This window comes from Heptranchias perlo, unplaced genomic scaffold, assembly GCF_035084215.1.
Source record: "Heptranchias perlo isolate sHepPer1 unplaced genomic scaffold, sHepPer1.hap1 HAP1_SCAFFOLD_237, whole genome shotgun sequence".
Classification (NCBI taxonomy): Eukaryota; Metazoa; Chordata; class Chondrichthyes; order Hexanchiformes; family Hexanchidae; genus Heptranchias; species Heptranchias perlo.
Window position 1 is genome coordinate 410,114 of NW_027139249.1, and position 24,575 is coordinate 434,688.

At 52.1% G+C, this 24,575-nt stretch overlaps 1 protein-coding gene across 4 annotated transcripts in view; it reads right to left on the bottom strand.

The window, feature by feature from the left end:
• Positions 1-4,502: 4,502 nt before the first annotated feature.
• LOC137310267 (carbonic anhydrase 4-like) overlaps positions 4,503-24,575 on the bottom strand; it is an 83,727-nt gene continuing 63,654 nt past the window's right edge. For all 4 annotated transcript variants that reach the window (XM_067978166.1, XM_067978164.1, XM_067978165.1 and 1 more), the window contains 3 exons: positions 17,558-17,630; positions 8,273-8,436; positions 4,503-5,244 (listed from right to left, as the gene is read on the bottom strand). In XM_067978166.1, coding sequence (XP_067834267.1) covers positions 4,981-5,244; positions 8,273-8,436; positions 17,558-17,630 — 501 coding nt within the window. In that variant the 3' untranslated portion in view covers positions 4,503-4,980. The remainder of the gene's footprint in view (positions 5,245-8,272; positions 8,437-17,557; positions 17,631-24,575) is intronic.

Below are 24,575 nucleotides of genomic sequence, written 5' to 3' on the forward strand. Positions count from 1 at the left end.
CTGTGATGGGTCTGTTCTGTGTGATTTACTGTGACGGGTCTGTTCTGTGTGATTTATTGTGACGGGTCTGTTCTGTTTGATTTATTGTGACGGGTCTGTTCTGTTTGATTTATTGTGACGGGTCTGTTCTGTGTGATTTATTGTGATGGGTCTGTTTTGTTTGATTTATTGTGATGGGTCTGTTCTGTGTGATTTATTGTGATGGGTCTGTTCTGTTTGATTTATTGTGATGGGTCTGTTCTGTGTGATTTCCTGTGATGGGTCTGTTCTGTGTGATTTATTGTGATGGGTCTGTTCTGTTTGATTTATTGTGACGGGTCTGTTCTGTGTGATTTCCTGTGATGGGTCTGTTCTGTGTGATTTATTGTGATGGGTCTGTTCTGTTTGATTTATTGTGATGGGTCTGTTCTGTGTGATTTATTGTGATGGGTCTGTTCTGTGTGATTTATTGTGATGGGTCTGTTCTGTTTGATTTATTGTGATGGGTCTGTTCTGTGTGATTTATTGTGATGGGTCTGTTCTGTGTGATTTATTGTGATGGGTCTGTTCTGTGTGATTTATTGTGACGGGTCTGTTCTGTTTGATTTACTGTGATGGGTCTGTTCTGTTTGATTTACTGTGATGGGTCTGTTCTGTTTGATTTACTGTGATGGGTCTGTTCTGTTTGATTTACTGTGATGGGTCTGTTCTGTTTGATTTACTGTGATGGGTCTGTTCTGTTTGATTTATTGTGATGGGTCTGTTCTGTTTGATTTATTGTGATGGGTCTGTTCTGTTTGATTTATTGTGACGGGTCTGTTCTGTTTGATTTATTGCGATGGGTCTGTTCTGTTTGATTTACTGTGATGGGTCTGTTCTGTGTGATTTATTGTGATGGGTCTGTTCTGTGTGATTTACTGTGATGGGTCTGTTCTGTGTGATTTACTGTGATGGGTCTGTTCTGTGTGATTTACTGTGATGGGTCTGTTCTGTTTGATTTATTGTGATGGGTCTGTTCTGTTTGATTTATTGTGATGGGTCTGTTCTGTTTGATTTATTGTGATGGGTCTGTTCTGTTTGATTTATTGTGATGGGTCTGTTCTGTGTGATTTATTGTGATGGGTCTGTTCTGTGTGATTTATTGTGATGGGTCTGTTCTGTGTGATCTATTGTGATGGGTCTGTTCTGTGTGATTTACTGTGATGGGTCTGTTCTGTGTGATTTATTGTGATGGGTCTGTTCTGTGTGATTTATTGTGATGGGTCTGTTCTGTTTGATTTATTGTGATGGGTCTGTTCTGTGTGATTTATTGTGATGGGTCTGTTCTGTTTGATTTATTGTGATGGGTCTGTTCTGTGTGATTTATTGTGATGGGTCTGTTCTGTTTGATTTATTGTGATGGGTCTGTTCTGTGTGATTTATTGTGATGGGTCTGTTCTGTTTGATTTATTGTGATGGGTCTGTTCTGTGTGATTTATTGTGATGGGTCTGTTCTGTGTGATTTACTGTGATGGGTCTGTTCTGTGTGATTTACTGTGATGGGTCTGTTCTGTTTGATTTATTGTGATGGGTCTGTTCTGTGTGATTTATTGTGATGGGTCTGTTCTGTGTGATTTACTGTGATGGGTCTGTTCTGTGTGATTTATTGTGATGGGTCTGTTCTGTGTGATTTATTGTGATGGGTCTGTTCTGTTTGATTTATTGTGATGGGTCTGTTCTGTGTGATTTATTGTGATGGGTCTGTTCTGTGTGATTTACTGTGATGGGTCTGTTCTGTGTGATTTATTGTGATGGGTCTGTTCTGTGTGATTTATTGTGATGGGTCTGTTCTGTGTGATTTACTGTGATGGGTCTGTTCTGTGTGATTTATTGTGATGGGTCTGTTCTGTTTGATTTATTGTGATGGGTCTGTTCTGTGTGATTTATTGTGATGGGTCTGTTCTGTGTGATTTACTGTGATGGGTCTGTTCTGTTTGATTTATTGTGATGGGTCTGTTCTGTGTGATTTATTGTGATGGGTCTGTTCTGTGTGATTTATTGTGATGGGTCTGTTCTGTGTGATTTACTGTGATGGGTCTGTTCTGTGTGATTTATTGTGATGGGTCTGTTCTGTGTGATTTATTGTGATGGGTCTGTTCTGTGTGATTTATTGTGATGGGTCTGTTCTGTTTGATTTATTGTGATGGGTCTGTTCTGTGTGATTTATTGTGATGGGTCTGTTCTGTTTGATTTATTGTGATGGGTCTGTTCTGTGTGATTTCCTGTGATGGGTCTGTTCTGTGTGATTCACTGTGATGGGTCTGTTCTGTGTGATTTATTGTGATGGGTCTGTTCTGTGTGATTTATTGTGATGGGTCTGTTCTGTGTGATTTATTGTGATGGGTCTGTTCTGTGTGATTTACTGTGATGGGTCTGTTCTGTGTGATTTATTGTGATGGGTCTGTTCTGTTTGATTTATTGTGATGGGTCTGTTCTGTGTGATTTATTGTGATGGGTCTGTTCTGTGTGATTTACTGTGATGGGTCTGTTCTGTGTGATTTATTGTGATGGGTCTGTTCTGTTTGATTTATTGTGACGGGTCTGTTCTGTGTGATTTATTGTGATGGGTCTGTTCTGTTTGATTTCCTGTGATGGGTCTGTTCTGTTTGATTTATTGTGATGGGTCTGTTCTGTTTGATTTACTGTGATGGGTCTGTCCTGTTTGATTTATTGTGATGGGTCTGTTCTGTGTGATTTACTGTGATGGGTCTGTTCTGTGTGATTTACTGTGATGGGTCTGTTCTGTGTGATTTATTGTGATGGGTCTGTTCTGTGTGATTTACTGTGATGGGTCTGTTCTGTTTGATTTATTGTGATGGGTCTGTTCTGTGTGATTTACTGTGATGGGTCTGTTCTGTTTCATTTATTGTGATGGGTCTGTTCTGTGTGATTTATTGTGATGGGTCTGTTCTGTTTGATTTACTGTGATGGGTCTGTTCTGTTTCATTTATTGTGATGGGTCTGTTCTGTGTGATTTATTGTGATGGGTCTGTTCTGTTTGATTTATTGTGATGTGTCTGTTCTGTTTGATTTACTGTGATGGGTCTGTTCTGTGTGATTTATTGTGATGGGTCTGTTCTGTGTGATTTATTGTGATGGGTCTGTTCTGTTTGATTTACTGTGATGGGTCTGTTCTGTTTGATTTATTGTGATGGGTCTGTTCTGTTTGATTTATTGTGATGGGTCTGTTCTGTTTGATTTATTGTGACGGGTCTGTTCTGTGTGATTTATTGTGACGGGTCTGTTCTGTGTGATTTATTGTGACGGGTCTGTTCTGTGTGATTTACTGTGACGGGTCTGTTCTGTGTGATTTATTGTGATGGGTCTGTTCTGTGAGATTTATTGTGACAGGTCTGTTCTGTTTGATTTATTGTGACGGGTCTGTTCTGTGTGATTTATTGTGACGGGTCTGTTCTGTTTGATTTATTGTGATGGGTCTGTTCTGTTTGATTTACTGTGATGGGTCTGTTCTGTGTGATTTATTGTGATGGGTCTGTTCTGTTTGATTTACTGTGATGGGTCTGTTCTGTGTGATTTATTGTGATGGGTCTGTTCTGTTTGATTTACTGTGATGGGTCTGTTCTGTTTGATTTACTGTGATGGGTCTGTTCTGTGTGATTTACTGTGATGGGTCTGTTCTGTGTGATTTATTGTGATGGGTCTGTTCTGTTTGATTTACTGTGATGGGTCTGTTCTGTTTGATTTACTGTGATGGGTCTGTTCTGTTTGATTTACTGTGATGGGTCTGTTCTGTGTGATTTATTGTGATGGGTCTGTTCTGTGTGATTTATTGTGATGGGTCTGTTCTGTGTGATTTATTGTGATGGGTCTGTTCTGTGTGATTTACTGTGATGGGTCTGTTCTGTGTGATTTATTGTGATGGGTCTGTTCTGTGTGATTTATTGTGATGGGTCTGTTCTGTGTGATTTACTGTGATGGGTCTGTTCTGTGTGATTTATTGTGATGGGTCTGTTCTGTGTGATTTATTGTGATGGGTCTGTTCTGTGTGATTTATTGTGATGGGTCTGTTCTGTGTGATTTATTGTGATGGGTCTGTTCTGTGTGATTTATTGTGATGGGTCTGTTCTGTGTGATTTATTGTGATGGGTCTGTTCTGTGTGATTTATTGTGATGGGTCTGTTCTGTGTGATTTATTGTGATGGGTCTGTTCTGTGTGATTTATTGTGATGGGTCTGTTCTGTGTGATTTATTGTGATGGGTCTGTTCTGTTTGATTTATTGTGATGGGTCTGTTCTGTTTGATTTACTGTGATGGGTCTGTTCTGTTTGATTTATTGTGATGGGTCTGTTCTGTTTGATTTACTGTGATGGGTCTGTTCTGTTTGATTTATTGTGATGGGTCTGTTCTGTGTGATTTATTGTGATGGGTCTGTTCTGTGTGATTTATTGTGATGGGTCTGGTCTGGTTGATTCGATGTGATTGGTCTGTTTGAGCAGTCAATTAACGAATGCCGATTGGACATCTTTAGAATATAGACCTTTACTCACACTTTGTCCACCCTGAACACAAGTGTTTGAATACCACCGTAACACACGTAAATTCGAGTTAAATTTGTTAATAATCTGGAGAGACATATCTGTGAAGTGTCATTATCAGTGTTGGACGATATCCGATTCACCCCCTGGGGAATGTGCTGTCTGAGCAGCCCTCGCTGAGTCTCAGGATTGGTGAGGACTGGGACCAACTCTGCCTCTGGACGGCCTTCTACATCATCATTCCCAGACTGACGTTGGGGTCGGCCTGAGATGGAACCTGGGCCTTTGAATGGATCCACTCCTCGGTCGACTGGAGGGAGGGGCTCGGACGAAAGATGGTGGAATTTGGCTTGCTAACGATTGGTTTCTGACAGAAAAAGACCTGATTTCGCCCCCCTCACCCCCAAAAAAACAAGTCCCAAGTGAGAGGATCTCCGCCACTCCCAAGAGGGAGTAACAAGCCCGGTCAGTTGGGAGGGAGGATATGGCAGGCGAGAGTGAGCAGCAGGCTGAGGAGGAACGGCCTGCTTCCGGCACTGCCTGACTCAGTGGTCTTCGGGAGTTGTTGGGTTTGGAGGGCAGGAGGAGCCGTGGTGCTGGGGTCCGAGGCTCGGCTGGCCCCCCTGGAAGCCCACACCCTGTTCCTGTTGTCCTGCGTGGGCCGGAAGTTTCCGTGCAGCCGGATGCCGGCGCTCCTGTTGATGTAGAGATCTTCGAAAAACGTTTCGACCTGCGGGGAGAAGCAGCGACCAGAGTGAGGGGATAGTTGGGGTTAGATACAGAGTAAAGCTCCCTCTACACTGTCCCATCAAACACTCCCAGGACAGGTACAGGGTTAGATACAGAGTAAAGCTCCCTCTACACTGTCCCATCAAACACTCCCAGGGCAGGTACAGGGTTAGATACAGAGTAAAGCTCCCTCTACACTGTCTCATCAAACACTCCCAGGGCAGGTACAGGGTGAGATACAGAGTAAAGCTCCCTCTACACTGTCCCATCAAACACTCCCAGGACAGGTACAGGGTTAGATACAGAGTAAAGCTCCCTCTACACTGTCCCATCAAACACTCCCAGGGCAGGTACAGGGTTAGATACAGAGTAAAGCTCCCTCTACACTGTCCCGTCAAACACTCCCAGGGGCAGGTACAGGGTTAGATACAGAGTAAAGCTCCCTCTACACTGTCCCGTCAAACACTCCCAGGGCAGGTACAGGGTTAGATACAGAGTAAAGCTCCCTCTACACTGTCCCATCAAACACTCCCAGGGCAGGTACAGGGTGAGATACAGAGTAAAGCTCCCTCTGCACTGTCCCATCAAACACTCCCAGGGTCAGGTACAGGGTGAGATACAGAGTAAAGCTCCCTCTACACTGTCCCATCAAACACTCCCAGGGCAGGTACAGGGTGAGATACAGAGTAAAGCTCCCTCTACACTGTCCCATCAAACACTCCCAGGGCAGGTACAGGGTGAGATACAGAGTAAAGCTTCCTCTACACTGTCCCATCAAACACTCCCAGGGCAGGTACAGGGTGAGATACAGAGTAAAGCTTCCTCTACACTGTCCCATCAAACACTCCCAGGGCGGGTACAGGGTTAGATACAGAGTAAAGCTCCCTCTACACTGTCCCATCAAACACTCCCAGGGCAGGTACAGGGTGAGATACAGAGTAAAGCTCCCTCTACACTGTCCCATCAAACACTCCCAGGGCAGGTACAGGGTGAGATACAGAGTAAAGCTTCCTCTACACTGTCCCATCAAACACTCCCAGGGCGGGTACAGGGTTAGATACAGAGTAAAGCTCCCTCTACACTGTCCCATCAAACACTCCCAGGGCAGGTACAGGGTGAGATACAGAGTAAAGCTCCCTCTGCACTGTCCCATCAAACACTCCCAGGGCGGGTACAGGGTTAGATACAGAGTAAAGCTCCCTCCACACTGTCCCATCAAACACTCCCAGGGCGGGTACAGGGTTAGATACAGAGTAAAGCTCCCTCCACACTGTCCCATCAAACACTCCCAGGGCAGGTACAGGGTTAGACACAGAGTAAAGCTCCCTCTACACTGTCCCATCAAACACTCCCAGGGCAGGTACAGGGTGAGATACAGAGTAAAGCTCCCTCTACACTGTCCCATCAAACACTCCCAGGGCAGGTACAGGGTTAGATACAGAGTAAAGCTCCCTCCACACTGTCCCATCAAACACTCCCAGGGCAGGTACAGGGTTAGATACAGAGTAAAGCTCCCTCTACACTGTCCCATCAAACACTCCCGGGGCAGGTACAGGGTTAGATACAGAGTAAAGCTCCCTCTACACTGTCCCATCAAACACTCCCAGGGCAGGTACAGGGTTAGATACAGAGTAAAGCTCCGTCTACACTGTCCCATCAAACACTCCCAGGGCAGGTACATGGTTAGATACAGAGTAAAGCTCCCTCTACACTGTCCCATCAAACACTCCCAGGGCAGGTACAGGGTTAGATACAGAGTAAAGCTCCCTCTACACTGTCCCATCAAACACTCCCAGGGCAGGTACAGGGTTAGATACAGAGTAAAGCTCCCTCTACACTGTCCCATCGAACACTCCCAGGGCAGCTACAGGGTTAGATACAGAGTAAAGCTCCCTCTACACCGTCCTATCAAACACTCCCAGTGCAGGTACAGGGTCAGATACAGAGTAAAGCTCCCTCTACACTGTCCCATCAAACACTCCCAGGGCAGGTACAGGGTTAGATACAGAGTAAAGCTCCCTCTACACTGTCCCATCAAACACTCCCAGGACAGGTACAGGGTTAGATACAGAGTAAAGCTCCCTCTACACTGTCCCATCAAACACTCCCAGGGCAGGTACAGGGTTAGATACAGAGTAAAGCTCCCTCGACACTGTCCCATCAAACACTCCCAGGGCAGGTACAGGGTTAGATACAGAGTAAAGCTCCCTCTACACTGTCCCATCAAACACTCCCAGGGCAGGTACAGGGTTAGATACAGAGTAAAGCTCCCTCTACACTGTCCCATCAAACACTCCCAGGACAGGTACAGGGTTAGATACAGAGTAAAGCTCACTCTACACTGTCCCATCAAACACTCCCAGGGCAGGTACAGGGTTAGATACAGAGTAAAGCTCGCTCTACACCGTCCCATCAAACACTCCCAGGGCAGGTACAGGGTTAGATACAGAGTAAAGCTCCCTCTACACTGTCCCATCAAACACTCCCAGGGCAGGTACAGGGTTAGATACAGAGTAAAGCTCACTCTACACTGTCCCATCAAACACTCCCAGGGCAGGTACAGGGTGAGATACAGAGTAAAGCTCCCTCTACACTGTCCCGTCAAACACTCCCAGGGCAGGTACAGGGTCAGATACAGAGTAAAGCTCCCTCTACACTGTCCCATCAAACACTCCCAGGGCAGGTACAGGGTCAGATACAGAGTAAAGCTCCCTCTACACTGTCCCATCAAACACTCCCAGGGCAGTTACAGGGTTAGATACAGAGTAAAGCTCCCTCTACACCGTCCCATCAAACACTCCCAGGGCAGTTACAGGGTTAGATACAGAGTAAAGCTCCCTCTACACTGTCCCATCAAACACTCCCAGGGCAGGTACAGGGTTAGATACAGAGTAAAGCTTCCTCTACACTGTCCCATCAAACACTCCCAGGGCAGGTACAGGGTTAGATACAGAGTAAAGCTCCCTCTACACTGTCCCATCAAACACTCCCAGGGCAGGTGCACGGTTGAGCTGAGTTGAGGTACACACCAATGATGCATTGAGACGAATTGACTCTTCAAACACGGTCCAAACAACCACTTCATTGCATTCGGGGGTGGTGAGCGACCCGTTGTAGCGATAGTACTTGGTGAGGTTGACGCTTTGGATGAGCTCCATGAGGGAGAAGGTTCCGTTCAGCTTGCGATAGTCACCTGCAAACGGGAAGGGCGACAGGGAGCAGGTTATAAAGCCGATGCCTCACTTTCCCTGGCTGCTGCAAGGTCTCCACCTCGCACTGCTTCTCCTTCGAGTGCCTGGAGCCGCACACACAGATCAGGCAAGGCCCAGGCTCCATCCCGGGCCGAGTGCGGAGTGAGCTGATCTCCCCCCGGGGTGTGGGCCTGAGCCCCCCACACACAGATCAGGAAAGGCCCAGGCTCCATCCCGGGCCGAGTGCGGAGTGAGCTGATCTCCCCCCGGGGTGTGGGCCTGAGCCCCCCACACACAGATCAGTAAAGGCCCAGGCTCCATCCCGGGCCGAGTGCGGAGTGAGCTGATCTCCCCCCGGGGTGTGGGCCTGAGCCCCCCACACACAGATCAGGAAAGGCCCAGGCTCCATCCCGGGCCGAGTGCGGAGTGAGCTGATCTCCCCCCGGGGTGTGGGCCTGAGCCCCCCACACACAGATCAGGAAAGGCCCAGGCTCCATCCCGGGCCGAGTGCGGAGTGAGCTGATCTCCCCCCGGGGTGTGGGCCTGAGCCCCCCACACACAGATCAGGAAAGGCCCAGGCTCCATCCCGGGCCGAGTGCGGAGTGAGCTGATCTCCCCCCGGGGTGTGGGCCTGAGCCCCCCACACACAGATCAGGAAAGGCCCAGGCTCCATCCCAGGCCTAGTGCGGAGTGAGCTGATCTCCCCCCCCGGGGTGTGGGCCTGTCGGTGAACATGAGTCGGTCTCCAGTCACTCAGGAACACCCCACGGTCCCACTCCACACTGGGAGGGCACCAGAGTCGCGGCCCAGCTGGAGTCTGAACCATCAGGCGGGGAGGCAGACTGCACGAACGAGACAAGTCTTTTCCCCCCCCCCCCCCCCCTGCCCCGAGGTGGTGGGAATTGGATCCGAAATCTTCTGAGGTCGGTGTAAAAGCGGATGTGGCCCCAGACACCCCCACATCGGGTCACAGGGAGGGGGTCAAGGTCAGTCTGCCCATCTGATAGTGACTGGTCTGTCTGGCTCTCAGAGAGAGAGAGAGAGAGGGGACTGAGAGACACCAGTCAGTGTACAGATATCACCCTGAGAGAGAGGGGACTGAGAGACACCAGTCAGTGTACAGATATCACCCTGAGAGAGAGGGGACTGAGAGACACCAGTCAGTGTACAGATATCTCCCTGAGAGAGGGACTGAGAGACACCAGTCAGTGTACAGATATCTCCCTGAGAGAGAGGAGACTGAGAGACACCAGTCAGTGTACAGATATCTCCCTGAGAGAGGGACTGAGAGACACCAGTCAGTGTACAGATATCTCCCTGAGAGAGAGGAGACTGAGAGACACCAGTCAGTGTACAGATATCTCCCTGAGAGAGAGGGAACTGAGAGACAGCAGTCAGTGTACAGATATCTCCCTGAGAGAGAGGGGACTGAGAGACACCAGTCAGTGTACAGATATCCCCCTGAGAGAGAGGGGACTGAGAGACACCAGTCAGTGTACAGATATCTCCCTGAGAGAGAGGGGACTGAGAGACACCAGTCAGTGCACAGATATCTCCCTGAGAGAGAGGGGACTGAGAGACACCAGTCAGTGTACAGATATCTCCCTGAGAGAGAGGGACTGAGAGATACCAGTCAGTGCACAGATATCACCCTGAGAGAGAGGGGACTGAGAGACACCAGTCAGTGTACAGATATCTCCCTGAGAGAGGGACTGAGAGACACCAGTCAGTGTACAGATATCTCCCTGAGAGAGAGGAGACTGAGAGACACCAGTCAGTGTACAGATATCACCCTGAGAGAGAGGGGACTGAGAGACACCAGTCAGTGTACAGATATCACCCTGACAGAGAGGGGACTGAGAGACACCAGTCAGTGTACAGATATCTCCCTGAGAGTGAGGGGACTGAGAGACACCAGTCAGTGCACAGATATCTCCCTGAGAGAGAGGGGACTGAGAGACACCAGTCAGTGTACAGATATCTCGCTGAGAGAGAGGGACTGAGTGACACCAGTCAGTGCGCAGATATCTCCCTGAGAGAGAGGGGACTGAGAGACACCAGTCAGTGTACAGATATCTCCCTGAGAGAGGGACTGAGAGACACCAGTCAGTGTACAGATATCTCCCTGAGAGAGAGGAGACTGAGAGACACCAGTCAGTGTACAGATATCTCCCTGAGAGAGAGGGAACTGAGAGACAGCAGTCAGTGTACAGATATCTCCCTGAGAGAGAGGGGACTGAGAGACACCAGTCAGTGTACAGATATCCCCCTGAGAGAGAGGGGACTGAGAGACACCAGTCAGTGTACAGATATCTCCCTGAGAGAGAGGGGACTGAGAGACACCAGTCAGTGCACAGATATCTCCCTGAGAGAGAGGGGACTGAGAGACACCAGTCAGTGTACAGATATCTCCCTGAGAGAGAGGGACTGAGAGATACCAGTCAGTGCACAGATATCACCCTGAGAGAGAGGGGACTGAGAGACACCAGTCAGTGTACAGATATCTCCCTGAGAGAGGGACTGAGAGACACCAGTCAGTGTACAGATATCTCCCTGAGAGAGAGGAGACTGAGAGACACCAGTCAGTGTACAGATATCACCCTGAGAGAGAGGGGACTGAGAGACACCAGTCAGTGTACAGATATCACCCTGAGAGAGAGGGGACTGAGAGACACCAGTCAGTGTACAGATATCTCCCTGAGAGTGAGGGGACTGAGAGACACCAGTCAGTGCACAGATATCTCCCTGAGAGAGAGGGGACTGAGAGACACCAGTCAGTGTACAGATATCTCGCTGAGAGAGAGGGACTGAGTGACACCAGTCAGTGCGCAGATATCTCCCTGAGAGAGAGGGGACTGAGAGACACCAGTCAGTGCACTGATATCTCCCTGAGAGAGGGGACTGAGAGACACCAGTCAGTGTACAGATATCTCCCTGAGAGAGATGGACTGAGAGATACCAGTCAGTGTACAGATATCTCCCTGAGAGAGAGGGGACTGAGAGACACCAGTCAGTGTACAGATATCCCCCTGAGAGAGAGGGGACTGAGAGACACCAGTCAGTGTACAGATATCTCCCTGAGAGAGAGGGGACTGAGAGACACCAGTCAGTGTACAGATATCTCCCTGAGAGAGAGGGGACTGAGAGACACCAGTCAGTGCGCAGATATCTCCCTGAGAGAGAGGGGACTGAGAGACACCAGTCAGTGTACAGATATCTCCCTGAGAGAGAGGGGACTGAGAGACACCAGTCAGTGTACAGATGCAGAATCATAGAAGTTACAACATGGAAACAGGCCCTTCGGCCCAACATGTCCATGTCGCCCAGTTTATACCACTAAGCTAGTCCCAGTTGCCTGCACTTGGCCCATACCCCTCTATACCCATCTTACCCATGTAACTGTCCAAATGCTTTTTAAAAGACAAAATTGTACCCGCCTCTACTACTGCCTCTGGCAGCTCGTTCCAGACACTCACCACCCTTTGAGTGAAAAAATTGCCCCTCTGGACCCTTTTGTATCTCTCCCCTCTCACCTTAAATCTATGCCCCCTCATTATAGACTCCCCTACCTTTGGGAAAAGATTTTGACCATCTACCTTATCTGTGCCCCTCATTATTTTATAGACTTCTATAAGATCACCCCTTAACCTCCTACTCTCCAGGGAATAAAGTCCCAGTCTGTCTAACCTCTCCCGATAAGTCAAACCATCAAGTCCCGGTAGCATTCTAGTAAATCTTTTCTGCACTCTTTCTAGTTTAATAATCTTACAACACCAGGTTATAGTCCAACAAATCTGACGAAGGAGATAATCTCCGAAAGCTTGTGATTTTAAAATAAATTTGTTGGACTATAACCTGGTGTTGTAAGATTCCTTACATTTGTCCACCCCAGTCCATCACCGGCATCTCCACATCATAGTTTAATAATATCCTTTCTATAATAGGGTGACCAGAACTGTACACAGTATTCCAAGTGTGGCCTCACCAATGCCCTGTACAACTTCAACAAGACATCCCAACTCCTGCATTCAATGTTCTGACCAATGAAACCAAGCATGCCGAATGCCTTCTTCACCACCCTATCCACCTGTGACTCCACTTTCAAGGAGCTATGAACCTGTACTCCTAGATCTCTTTGTTCTATAACTCTCCCCAACGCCCTACCATTAATGGAGTAGGTCCTGGCCCGATTCGATCTACCAAAATGCATCACCTCACATTTATCTAAATTAAACTCCATCTGCCATTCATCGGCCCACTGGCCCAATTTATCAAGATCCCGTTGCAATCCTAGATAACCTTCTTCACTGTCCACAATGCCACCAATCTTGGTGTCATCTGCAAACTTACTAACCATGCCTCCTAAATTCTCATCCAAATCATTAATATAAATAACAAATAACAGCGGACCCAGCACCGATCCCTGAGGCACACCGCTGGTCACAGGCCTCCAGTTTGAAAAACAACCCTCCACAACCACCCTCTGTCTTCTGTCGTCAAGCCAATTTTGTATCCAATTGGCTACCTCACCTTGGATCCCATGAGATTTAACCTTATGTAACAACCTACCATGCGGTACCTTGTCAAAGGCTTTGCTAAAGTCCATGTAGACCACGTCCACTGCACAGCCCTCATCTATCTTCTTGGTTACCCCTTCAAAAAACTCAATCAAATTCGTGAGACATGATTTTCCTCTCACAAAACCATGCTGACTGTTCCTAATTAGTCCCTGCCTCTCCAAATGCCTGTAGATCCTGTCCCTCAGAATACCCTCTAACAACTTACCCACTACAGATGTCAGGCTCACTGGTCTGTAGTTCCCAGGCTTTTCCCTGCCGCCCTTAAACAAAGGCACAACATTTGCTGCCCTCCAATCTTCAGGCACCTCACCTGCAGCGGTGGATGATTCAAATATCTCTGCTAGGGGACCCGCAATTTCCTCCCTAACCTCCCATAACGTCCTGGGATACATTTCATCAGGTCCCGGAGATGTATCTACCTTGATGCGCGTTAAGACTTCCAGCATCTCCTTCTCTGTAATATGTACACTCCTCAAGACATCACTATTTATTTTCCCAAGTTCCCTAACATCCATGCCTTTCTCAACCATAAATACCGATGTGAAATATTCATTCAGGATCTCACCCATCTCTTGTGGTTCCGCACATAGATGACCTTGTTGATCCTTAAGAGGCCCTACTCTCTCCCTAGTTACTCTTTTGCCCTTTATGTATTTGTAGAAGCTCTGAGAGAGTGGGACTGAGACACACCAGTCAGTGTACAGATATATCTCTGAGGAAGAGGGGACTGAGAGACACCAGTCAGTGTACAGATATCTCCCTGAGAGAGAGAGGGACTGAGACAAACCTGTCAGGGTACAGATATCTCCCTGAGAGGGGACCGAGAGACACCAGTCAGTGCACAGATATCTCCCTGAGAGAGAGGGACTGAGAGACACCAGTCAGTGTACAGTTATCTCCCTGAGAGAGGGGACTGAGAGACACCAGTCAGTGTACAGTTATCTCCCTGAGGAAGAGGGGACTGAGAGACACCAGTCAGTGTACAGAAATCTCCGAGAGAGAGAGGGGACTGAGAGACACCAGTCAGTGTACAGATATCTCCCTGAGAGTGAGGGGACTGAGAGACACCAGTCAGTGTACAGATATCTCCCTGAGAGAGAGGGGACTGAGAGACACCAGTCAGTGTACAGATATCACCCTGAGAGAGAGGGGACCGAGAGACACCAGTCAGTGTACAGATATCACCCTGAGAGAGAGGGGACCGAGAGACACCAGTCAGTGTACAGATATCTCCCTGAGAGAGAGGGGACTGAGAGACACCAGTCAGTGTACAGATATCTCCCTGAGAGAGAGGGGACCGAGAGACACCAGTCAGTGTACAGATATCTCCCTGATAGAGAGAGGGACTGAGAGACACCAGTCAGTGTACAGATGTCTCCCTGAGAGAGAGAGAGGGGACTGAGAGACACCAGTCAGTGTACAGATGTCTCCCTGAGAGAGAGAGAGGGGACTGAGAGACACCAGTCAGTGTACAGATATCTCCCTGAGAGAGAGGGGACTGAGAGACACCAGTCAGTGTACAGATATCTCCCTGAGAGAGAGGGGACTGAGAGACACCAGTCAGTGTACAGATATCTCCCTGAGAGAGAGGGGACTGAGAGACACCAGTCAGTGTACAGATATCACCCCGAGAGAGAGGGGACTGAGAGACACCAGTCAGTGTACAGATATCTCCCTGAGAGAGAGGGGACTGAGAGACACCAGTCAGTGTACAGATATCTCCCTGAGAGAGAGGGGACTGAGAGACACCAGTCAGTGTACAGATATCTCCCTGAGAGAGAGGGGACTGAGAGACACCAGTCAGTGTACAGATATCTCCCTGAGAGAGAGAGGACTGAGAGACACCAGTCAGTGTGCAGATATCTCCCTGAGAGAGAGGGACTGAGAGACACCAGTCAGTGTACAGATATCTCCCTGAGAGAGAGGGACTGAGAGACACCAGTCAGTGCACAGATATCTCCCTGAGAGAGAGGGACTGAGAGACACCAGTCAGTGTACAGATATCTCCCTGAGAGAGAGGGACTGAGAGACACCAGTCAGTGTACAGATATCTCCCTGAGAGAGAGGGACTGAGAGACACCAGTCAGTGTACAGATATCTCCCTGAGAGAGAGGGACTGAGAGATACCAGTCAGTGCACAGATATCACCCTGAGAGAGAGGGGACTGAGAGACACCAGTCAGTGTACAGATATCTCCCTGAGAGAGAGGGGACTGAGAGACACCAGTCAGTGTACAGATATCTCCCTGAGAGAGAGGGACTGAGAGACACCAGTCAGTGTACAGATATCTCCCTGAGAGAGAGGGACTGAGACACACCAGTCAGTGTACAGATATCACCCTGAGAGAGAGGGACTGAGAGACACCAGTCAGTGTACAGATATCTCCCTGAGAGAGAGGGACTGAGAGACACCAGTCAGTGTACAGATATCTCCCTGAGAGAGAGGGGACTGAGAGACACCAGTCAGTGTACAGATATCTCCCTGAGAGAGAGGGGACTGAGACACACCAGTCAGTGTACAGATATCACCCTGAGAGAGAGGGACTGAGAGACACCAGTCAGTGTACAGATATCTCCCTGAGAGAGAGGGACTGAGAGACACCAGTCAGTGTACAGATATCTCCCTGAGAGAGAGGGGACTGAGAGACACCAGTCAGTGTACAGATATCTCCCTGAGAGAGGGACTGAGAGACACCAGTCAGTGTACAGATATCTCCCTGAGAGAGAGGGGACTGAGAGACACCAGTCAGTGTACAGATATCTCCCTGAGAGAGAGGGGACTGAGAGACACCAGTCAGTGTACAGATATCTCCCTGAGAGAGAGGGGACTGAGAGACACCAGTCAGTGTACAGATATCTCCCTGAGAGAGGGACTGAGAGACACCAGTCAGTGTACAGATATCTCCCTGAGAGAGAGGGGACTGAGAGACACCAGTCAGTGTACAGATATCTCCCTGAGAGAGAGGGGACTGAGAGGCACCAGTCAGTGTACAGATATCTCCCTGAGAGAGAGGGGACTGAGAGACACCAGTCAGTGTACAGATATCTCCCTGAGAGAGAGGGGACTGAGAGACACCAGTCAGTGTACAGATATCTCCCTGAGAGAGAGGGGACTGAGAGACACCAGTCAGTGTACAGATATCTCCCTGAGAGAGAGGGGACTGAGAGACACCAGTCAGTGTACAGATATCCCCCTGAGAGAGAGGGAACTGAGAGACACCAGTCAGTGTACAGATATCTCCCTGAGAGAGAGGGGACTGAGAGACACCAGTCAGTGTACAGATATCTCCCTGAGAGAGAGGGGACTGAGAGACACCAGTCAGTGTACAGATATCTCCCTGAGAGAGGGACTGAGAGACACCAGTCAGTGTACAGATATCTCCCTGAGAGAGAGGGGACTGAGAGACACCAGTCAGTGTACAGATATCTCCCTGAGAGAGGGGACTGAGAGACACCAGTCAGTGTACAGATATCTCCCTGAGAGAGAGGGGACTGAGAGACACCAGTCAGTGTACAGATATCTCCCTGAGAGAGAGGGGACTGAGAGACACCAGTCAGTGTACAGATATCACCCTGAGAGAGAGGGGACTGAGAGACACCAGTCAGTGCACAGATATCTCCCTGAGAGAGGGGACTGAGAGACACCAGTCAGTGTACAGATATCTCCCTGAGAGAGGGGACTGAGAGACACCAGTCAGTGTACAGATATCTCCCTGAGAGAGAGAGGGGACTGAGAGACACCAGTCAGTGTGCAGATATCTCCCTGAGAGAGAGGGGACTGAGAGACACCAGTCAGTGTACAGATATCTCCCTGAGAGAGAGGGACTGAGAGACACCAGTCAGTGCACAGATATCTCCCTGAGAGAGAGGACTGAGAGACACCAGTCAGTGTACAGAAATCTCCGAGAGAGAGAGAGGGGACCGAGAGACACCAGTCAGTGTACAGATATCTCCCTGAGAGAGAGGGGACTGAGAGACACCAGTCAGTGTACAGATATCTCCCTGAGAGAGAGGGGACTGAGAGACACCAGTCAGTGTACAGATATCACCCTGAGAGAGAAGGGACTGAGAGACACCAGTCAGTGTACAGATATCTCCCTGAGAGAGAGGGGACTGAGAGACACCAGTCAGTGTACAGATATCGCCCTGAGAGAGAGGGACTGAGAGACACCAGTCAGTGTACAGATATCTCCCTGAGAGAGGGGACTGAGAGACACCAGTCAGTGTACAGATATCTCCCTGAGAGAGAGGGACTGAGACACCAGTCAGTGGACAGATATCTCCCTGAGAGAGAGGGGACTGAGAGACACCAGTCAGTGTACAGATATCTCCCTGAGAGAGAGGGGACTGAGAGACACCAGTCAGTGTACAGATATCTCCCTGAGAGAGAGGGACTGAGACACCAGTCAGTGTACAGATATCTCCCTGAGAGAGAGGGGACTGAGAGACACCAGTCAGTGTACAGATATCTCCCTGAGAGAGAGGGACTGAGACACACCAGACTTGTGTTGAACCTGGTTTATTCCTTGTTTTTGAAGACCTACCTTCCTCCTTCAGGTATTTGATGGTTTTGGTTAGGCTTTTCCAGGCTGGGTCCTCGGTTCTACCATTTTCAATCTGTAAACCATTAAGACAGTTAATCAATTGGAGACTGTATCTTTAACATCACTGGTTCACCAGGAGAGGGCAGTACCCAATGACGTCTGGGTGGGGGGGGAGGAAGAGAGAGAGAGAGAGAGCTGTACCCAATGGGGTCTGGGGGAGAGAGAGGGAGAGCTGTACCCAATGGGGTCTGGGGGAGAGAGAGGGAGAGCTGTACCCAATGGGGTCTGGCGGAGAGAGAGGGAGAGCTGTACCCAATGGGGTCTTGGGGAGAGAGAGAGAGAGCTGTACCCAATGGGGTCTGGGGGAGAAAGAGAGAGAGGGAGAGCTGTACCCAATGGGGTCTGGGGGTGAGAGGGAGAGAGAGCTGTTCCCAATGGGGTCTGGGGGGGAGAAAGAGAGAGAGAGAGAGAGAGCTGTTCCCAATGGGGTCTGGGGGGGAGAAAGAGAGAGAGAGAGAGAGCTGCACCCAATGGGGACGGGGGGAGAGAGAGAGAGAGCTGCACCCAATGGGGACGGGGGGAGAGAGAGAGAGAGCTGCACCCAATGGGGACGGGGGGAGAGAGAGAGAGAGCTGCACCCAATGGGGACGGGGGGAGAGAGAGAGAGAGCTGCACCCAATGGGGACGGGGGGAGAGAGAGACAGGGAGAGCTGTGCACAATGGGGTCTGGGAGAGAGAGAGCGAGAGCTGTTGCCAATGGGGTCTGGGGGGGAGAGAGAGAGAGCTGTTCCCAATGGGGTCTGGGGGGAGAGAGAGAGAGAGAGACAGCTGCACCCATTGGGGTCTGGGGGAGAGAGAGAGAGAGAGAGAGAGCTGTACCCAATGGGGTCTGGGGGTGGGGGAAGAGAGATCGAGCTGTCCCCAATGGGGTCTTGTGGGGGGGGGGGACAGAGAGAGAGAGAGCTGTTCCCAATGGGGTCTGGGGGAGAGAGAGAGAGAGCTGTACCCAATGGGGTCTGGGGGAGAAAGAGAGAGAGGGAGAGCTGTACCCAATGGGGTCTGGGGGTGAGAGGGAGAGAGAGCTGTTCCCAATGGGGTCTGGGGGGGAGAAAGAGAGAGAGAGAGAGAGAGCTGTTCCCAATGGGGTCTGGGGGGGAGAAAGAGAGAGAGAGAGAGAGAGCTGCACCCAATGGGGACGGGGGGAGAGAGAGAGAGAGCTGCACCCAATGGGGACGGGGGGAGAGAGAGAGAGAGCTGCACCCAATGGGGACGGGGGGAGAGAGAGAGAGAGCTGCACCCAATGGGGACGGGGGGAGAGAGAGAGAGAGCTGCACCCAATGGGGACGGGGGGAGAGAGAGACAGGGAGAGCTGTGCACAATGGGGTCTGGGAGAGAGAGAGCGAGAGCTGTTGCCAATGGGGTCTGGGGGGGAGAGAGAGAGAGCTGTTCCCAATGGGGTCTGGGGGGAGAGAGAGAGAGAGAGACAGCTGCACCCATTGGGGTCTGGGGGAGAGAGAGAGAGAGAGAGAGAGAGCTGTACCCAATGGGGTCTGGGGGTGGGGGAAGAGAGATCGAGCTGTCCCCAATGGGGTCTTGTGGGGGGGGGGGACAGAGAGAGAGAGAGCTGTTCCCAATGGGGTCTGGGGGAGAGAGAGAGAGAGAGAGAGACAGCTGCACCCATTGGGGTCTGGGGGAGAGAGAGAGAGAGAGAGAGAGCTGTACCCAATGGGGTCTGGGGGTGGGGGAAGAGAGATCGAGCTGTCCCCAATGGGGTCTTGTGGGGGGGGGGACAGAGAGAGAGAGAGCTGTTCCCAATGGGGTCTGGGGGAGAGAGAGAGAGCTGTACCCAATGGGGTCTGGGGGGTGGGGGGGGAAGGGAAGAGAGAGAGACAGAGAGAGCTGTACCCAATGGGGTCTGGGGGTGGGGGAAGAGAGATCGAGCTGTACCCAATGGGGTCTTGTGGGGGGGGGGGGGGGACAGAGAGAGAGAGAGCTGTTCCCAATGGGGTCTGGGGGGGAGAGAGAGAGAGCTGTACCCAATGGGGTCTGGGGGTTGGGGGGGGGAAGGGAAGAGAGAGAGAGAGTGAGAGAGCTGTACCCAATGGGGTCTCGGGGGAGAGAGAGAGAGAGAGCTGCACCCAATGGGGTCTGGGGGCGGGGGGGGGGGGAGAGAGAGAGAGAGATCGAGAGCTGTACCCACAGGGGTCTGGGGGGGGGGGGGGAAGAGAGAGCTGTACCCAATGGGGTGGGGGGGGGGGGGGAGAGAGAGAGCGAGCTGTACCCAATGGGGTCTGGGGGGGAGAGAGAGAGAGAGAGAGAGCTGTTCCCAATGGGGTCTGGGGGGGAGAGAGAGAGAGAGAGCTGTCCCCAATGGAGTCTGGGGGAGAGAGAGAGAGAGAGAGCTGTCCCCAATGGAGTCTGGGGGAGAGAGAGAGAGAGAGAGAGCTGTCCCCAATGGAGTCTGGGGGAGAGAGAGAGAGAGAGCTGTACCCAATGGGGTCTGGGTGGGGGGGAAGAGAGAGAGCGAGCTGTACCCAATGGGGTCTGGGGGAGAGAGAGAGAGCGCTGCACCCAATGGGGTCTGGGGGGGGGGGGGAGAGAGAGAGAGAGAGAGAGAGAGCTGTCCCCAATGGGGTCTGGGGGCTGAGATAGAGAGAGAGAGCTGTTCCCAATGGGGTCTGGGGGCTGAGATAGAGAGAGAGAGAGCTGTTCCCAATGGGATCTGGGGGGGAGAGAGAGAGAGAGAGAGAGAGAGAGCTGTCCCCAATGGTGTCTGGTGGGGAGAGAGAGAGAGCTGTACCCAATGGGGTCTGGGGGGGGGGAGAGAGAGAGAGAGAGCTGTTCCCAATGGGGTCTGGGGGGAGAGAGAGAGAGAGAGCTGTTCCCAATGGGGTCTGGGGGGGAGAGAGAGAGAGAGCTGTTCCCAATGGGGTCTGGGGGGGAGGGAGAGAGAGAGAGCTGTACCCAATGGGGTCTGGGGGGGGAGAGCGTGAGAGAGAGAGAGCTTTACCCAATGGTGTCTGGCGGGGAGAGAGAGAGAGCTGTACCCAATGGGGTCTGGGGGGGGGAGAGAGAGAGAGAGAGAGAGAGAGCTGTTCCCAATGGGGTCTGGGGGGGGGGAGAGAGAGAGAGAGAGCTGTTCCCAATGGGGTCTGGGGGCGGAGAGAGAGAGAGAGCTGTTCCCAATGGGGTCTGAGGGGGGGAGAGAGAGAGAGAGAGCGAGAGAGCTGTTCCCAATGGGGTCTGGGGGCGGAGAGAGAGAGAGAGCTGTTCCCAATGGGGTCTGAGGGGGGGAGAGAGAGAGAGAGAGAGCTGTTCCCAATGGGGTCTGGGGGGTGAGAGAGAGAGAGCTGTTCCCAATGGGGTCTGGGGGGAGAGAGGGAGAGAGAGAGAGAGAGAGAGCTGTTCCCAATGGGGTCTGGGGGCGGAGAGAGAGAGAGAGCTGTTCCCAATGGGGTCTGGGGGGAGAGAGAGAGAGAGAGCTGTTCCCAATGGGGTCTGAGGGGGAGAGGGAGAGAGAGAGAGAGAGAGCTGTTCCCAATGGGGTCTGAGTGGGAGAGGGAGAGCTGTTCCCAATGGGGTCTGAGGTGGAGAGGGAGAGAGAGAGAGAGCTGTTCCCATTGGGGTCTGGGGGGGGGGGGGGGAGAGAGAGAGAGCTGATCCCAATGGGGTCTGAGGGGGAGAGAGAGAGTGAGAGACAGCTGTTCCCAATGGGGTCTGGGGGGAGAGAGGGAGAGAGAGAGAGAGAGAGCTGTTCCCAATGGGGTCTGAGGGGGAGAGGGAGAGGGAGAGAGAGAGAGAGAGCGAGAGCTGTTCCCATTGGGGTCTGGGGGGGGGGGGAGAGAGAGAGAGCTGTTCCCAATGGGGTCTGAGGGGGAGAGAGAGAGTGAGAGAGAGCTGTTCCCAATGGGGTCTGGGGGAGAGAGAGAGAGAGAGAGAGCTGTTCCCAATGGGGTCTGGGGGAGAGAGAGAGAGAGAGAGAGAGACAGCTGTTCCCAATGGGGTCTGGGGGAGAGAGAGAGAGAGAGAGAGAGAGCTGTTCCCAATGGGGTCTGGGGGAGAGAGAGAGATAGAGAGAGAGAGAGAGCTGTACCCAATGGGGTCTGGGGGAGAGAGAGAGAGAGAGAGAGCTGTTCCCAATGGGGTCTGGGGGAGAGAGAGAGAGAGAGAGAGAGAGAGCTGTTCCCAATGGAGTCTGGGGGAGAGAGAGAGAGAGAGAGCTGTTCCCAATGGGGTCAGGGGGGGGGAAGAGAGAGAGAGAGAGCTGTTCCCAATGGGGTCTGGGGGAGAGAGAGAGAGAGAGAGAGAGAGCTGTTCCCAATGGGGTCTGGGGGAGAGAGAGAGAGCGAGAGAGAGCTGTTCCCAATGGGGTCTGGGGGAGAGAGAGAGATAGATAGATAGAGAGAGAGAGAGAGAGCTGTTCCCAATGGGGTCTGGGGGGGGAGAGAGAGAGAGAGAGCTGTTCCCAATGGGGTCTGGGGGAGAGAGAGAGAGAGAGAGAGAGAGAGCTGTTCCCAATGGGGTCTGGGGGGGGGAGAGAGAGAGAGAGAGAGAGAGAGCTGTTCCCAATGGTGTCTGGGGGAGGGAGAGAGAGAGCTGTACCCAATGGGGTCTGGGGGAGAGAGAGAGATAGAGAGAGCTGTTCCCAATGGTGTCTGGGGGAGAGAGAGAGAGAGAGAGAGCTGTACCCAATGGGGTCTGGGGGAGGGAGAGGGAGAGAGGGAGAGAGAGAGAGAGAGAGAGAGAGCTGTTCCCAATGGGGTCTGGGGGAGGGAGAGGGAGGGAGAGAGAGAGAGCTGTTCCCAATGGGGTCTGGGGGAGGGAGAGGGGGAGAGAGAGAGAGAGAGCTGTTCCCAATGGGGTCTGGGGGGAGAGAGAGAGAGAGAGAGAGAGAGCTGTTCCCAATGGGGTCTGGGGGAGGGAGAGGGAGAGAGAGAGAGAGCTGTTCCCAATGGGGTCTGGGGGAGGGAGAGGGAGAGAGAGAGAGAGAGAGCTGTACCCAATGGGGTCTGGGGGAGAGAGAGAGATAGAGAGAGAGAGAGAGCTGTACCCAATGGGGTCTGGGGGAGGGAGAGGGAGAGAGAGAGATGTCCCCAATGGGTTCTGGGGGGGAGGGGGGGGAGAGAGAGAGGTAGAGCTGTTCCCAATGGGGTCTGGGGGGGAGGGAGGGAGAGAGAGAGAGGGAGAGCTGTTCCCAATGGCGTCTGGGGGGGGAGAGAGAGAGAGAGCTGTTCCCCAATGGGGTCTGGGGGGGAGGGAGGGAGAGAGAGAGAGAGAGAGAGCTGTTCCCAATGGGGTCTGGGGGTGAGAGAGAGAGAGAGCTGTCCCCAATGGGGTCTGGGGGGGAGGGAGGGAGGGAGAGAGAGAGAGAGAGAGAGCTGTACCCAATGAGGTCTGGGGGGGGGGGGGGAGAGAGAGAGAGAGAGAGAGAGAGAGAGAGCTGTCCCCAATGGGATCTGGGGGAGAGAGAGAGAGAGAGAGAGAGCTGTACCCAATGGGGTCTGGGGGGGGGAAGAGAGAGAGAGAGAGAGAGCTGTACCCAATGGGGTCTGGCGGGGGGAGAGAGAGAGAGCTGCACCCAATGGGGTCTGGGGGCGGAGAGAGAGAGAGAGAGCTGTTCCCAATGGGGTCTGGGGGCGGAGAGAGAGAGAGAGAGAGAGAGCTGTTCCCAATGGGGTCTGGGGGTGAGAGAGAGAGAGAGCTGTCCCCAATGGGGTCTGGGGGGGAGGGAGGGAGAGAGAGAGAGAGAGAGCTGTACCCAATGAGGTCTGGGGGGGGGGGGGGGAGAGAGAGAGAGAGAGAGAGAGCTGTCCCCAATGGGATCTGGGGGAGAGAGAGAGAGAGAGAGAGAGAGCTGTACCCAATGGGGTCTGGGGGGGGGAAGAGAGAGAGAGAGAGAGAGAGAGAGCTGTACCCAATGGGGTCTGGGGGGGGGAAGAGAGAGAGAGAGAGAGAGAGAGAGCTGTACCCAATGGGGTCTGGCGGGGGGAGAGAGAGAGAGCTGCACCCAATGGGGTCTGGGGGCGGAGAGAGAGAGAGAGCTGTTCCCAATGGGGTCTGGGGGCGGAGAGAGAGAGAGAGAGAGAGAGCTGTTCCCAATGGGGTCTGGCGGGGAGAGAGAAAGAGAGAGAGCTGTACTCAATGGGGTCTGGGGAGAGAGAGAGAGAGAGAGAGAGCTGTACCCCATGGGGTCTGGGGGAGGGAGTGAGAGAGAGAGCTGTTCCCAATGGGGTCTGGGGGGGGTGAGAGAGAGAGAGAGAGAGAGAGCTGTACCCAATGGGGTCTGGCGGGGGGAGAGAGAGAGAGCTGCACCCAATAGGGTCTGGGGGCGGAGAGAGAGAGAGAGCTGTTCCCAATGGGGTCTGGGGGCGGAGAGAGAGAGAGAGAGAGAGAGCTGTTCCCAATGGGGTCTGGCGGGGAGAGAGAAAGAGAGAGAGCTGTACTCAATGGGGTCTGGGGGGGTGGGGAGAGAGAGAGAGCTGTACCCAATGGGGTCTGGGGGAGGGAGTGAGAGAGAGCGCTGTTCCCAATGGGGTCTGAGGGGTGGAGAGAGAGAGAGAGAGAGAGAGAGAGCTGTTCCCAATGGGGTCTGGCGGGGAGAGAGAGCTGTACTCAATGGGGTCTGGGGGAGGGAGTGAGAGAGAGAGAGAGCTGTACCCAATGGGGTCTGGGGGAGAGAGAGAAAGAGAGAGAGCTGTACTCAATGGGGTCTGGGGGAGGGAGTGAGAGAGAGAGCTGTTCCCAATGGGGTCTGGGGGGGGTGAGAGAGAGAGAGAGAGAGAGAGCTGTCCCCAATGGAGTCTGGGGGAGAGAGAGAGAGAGAGAGAGCGCTGTCCCCAATGGAGTCTGGGGGAGAGAGAGAGAGAGAGAGAGAGAGCTGTCCCCAATGGAGTCTGGGGGAGAGAGAGAGAGAGAGAGCTGTACCCAATGGGGTCTGGGTGGGGGGGAAGAGAGAGAGCGAGCTGTACCCAATGGGGTCTGGGGGAGAGAGAGAGAGCGCTGCACCCAATGGGGTCTG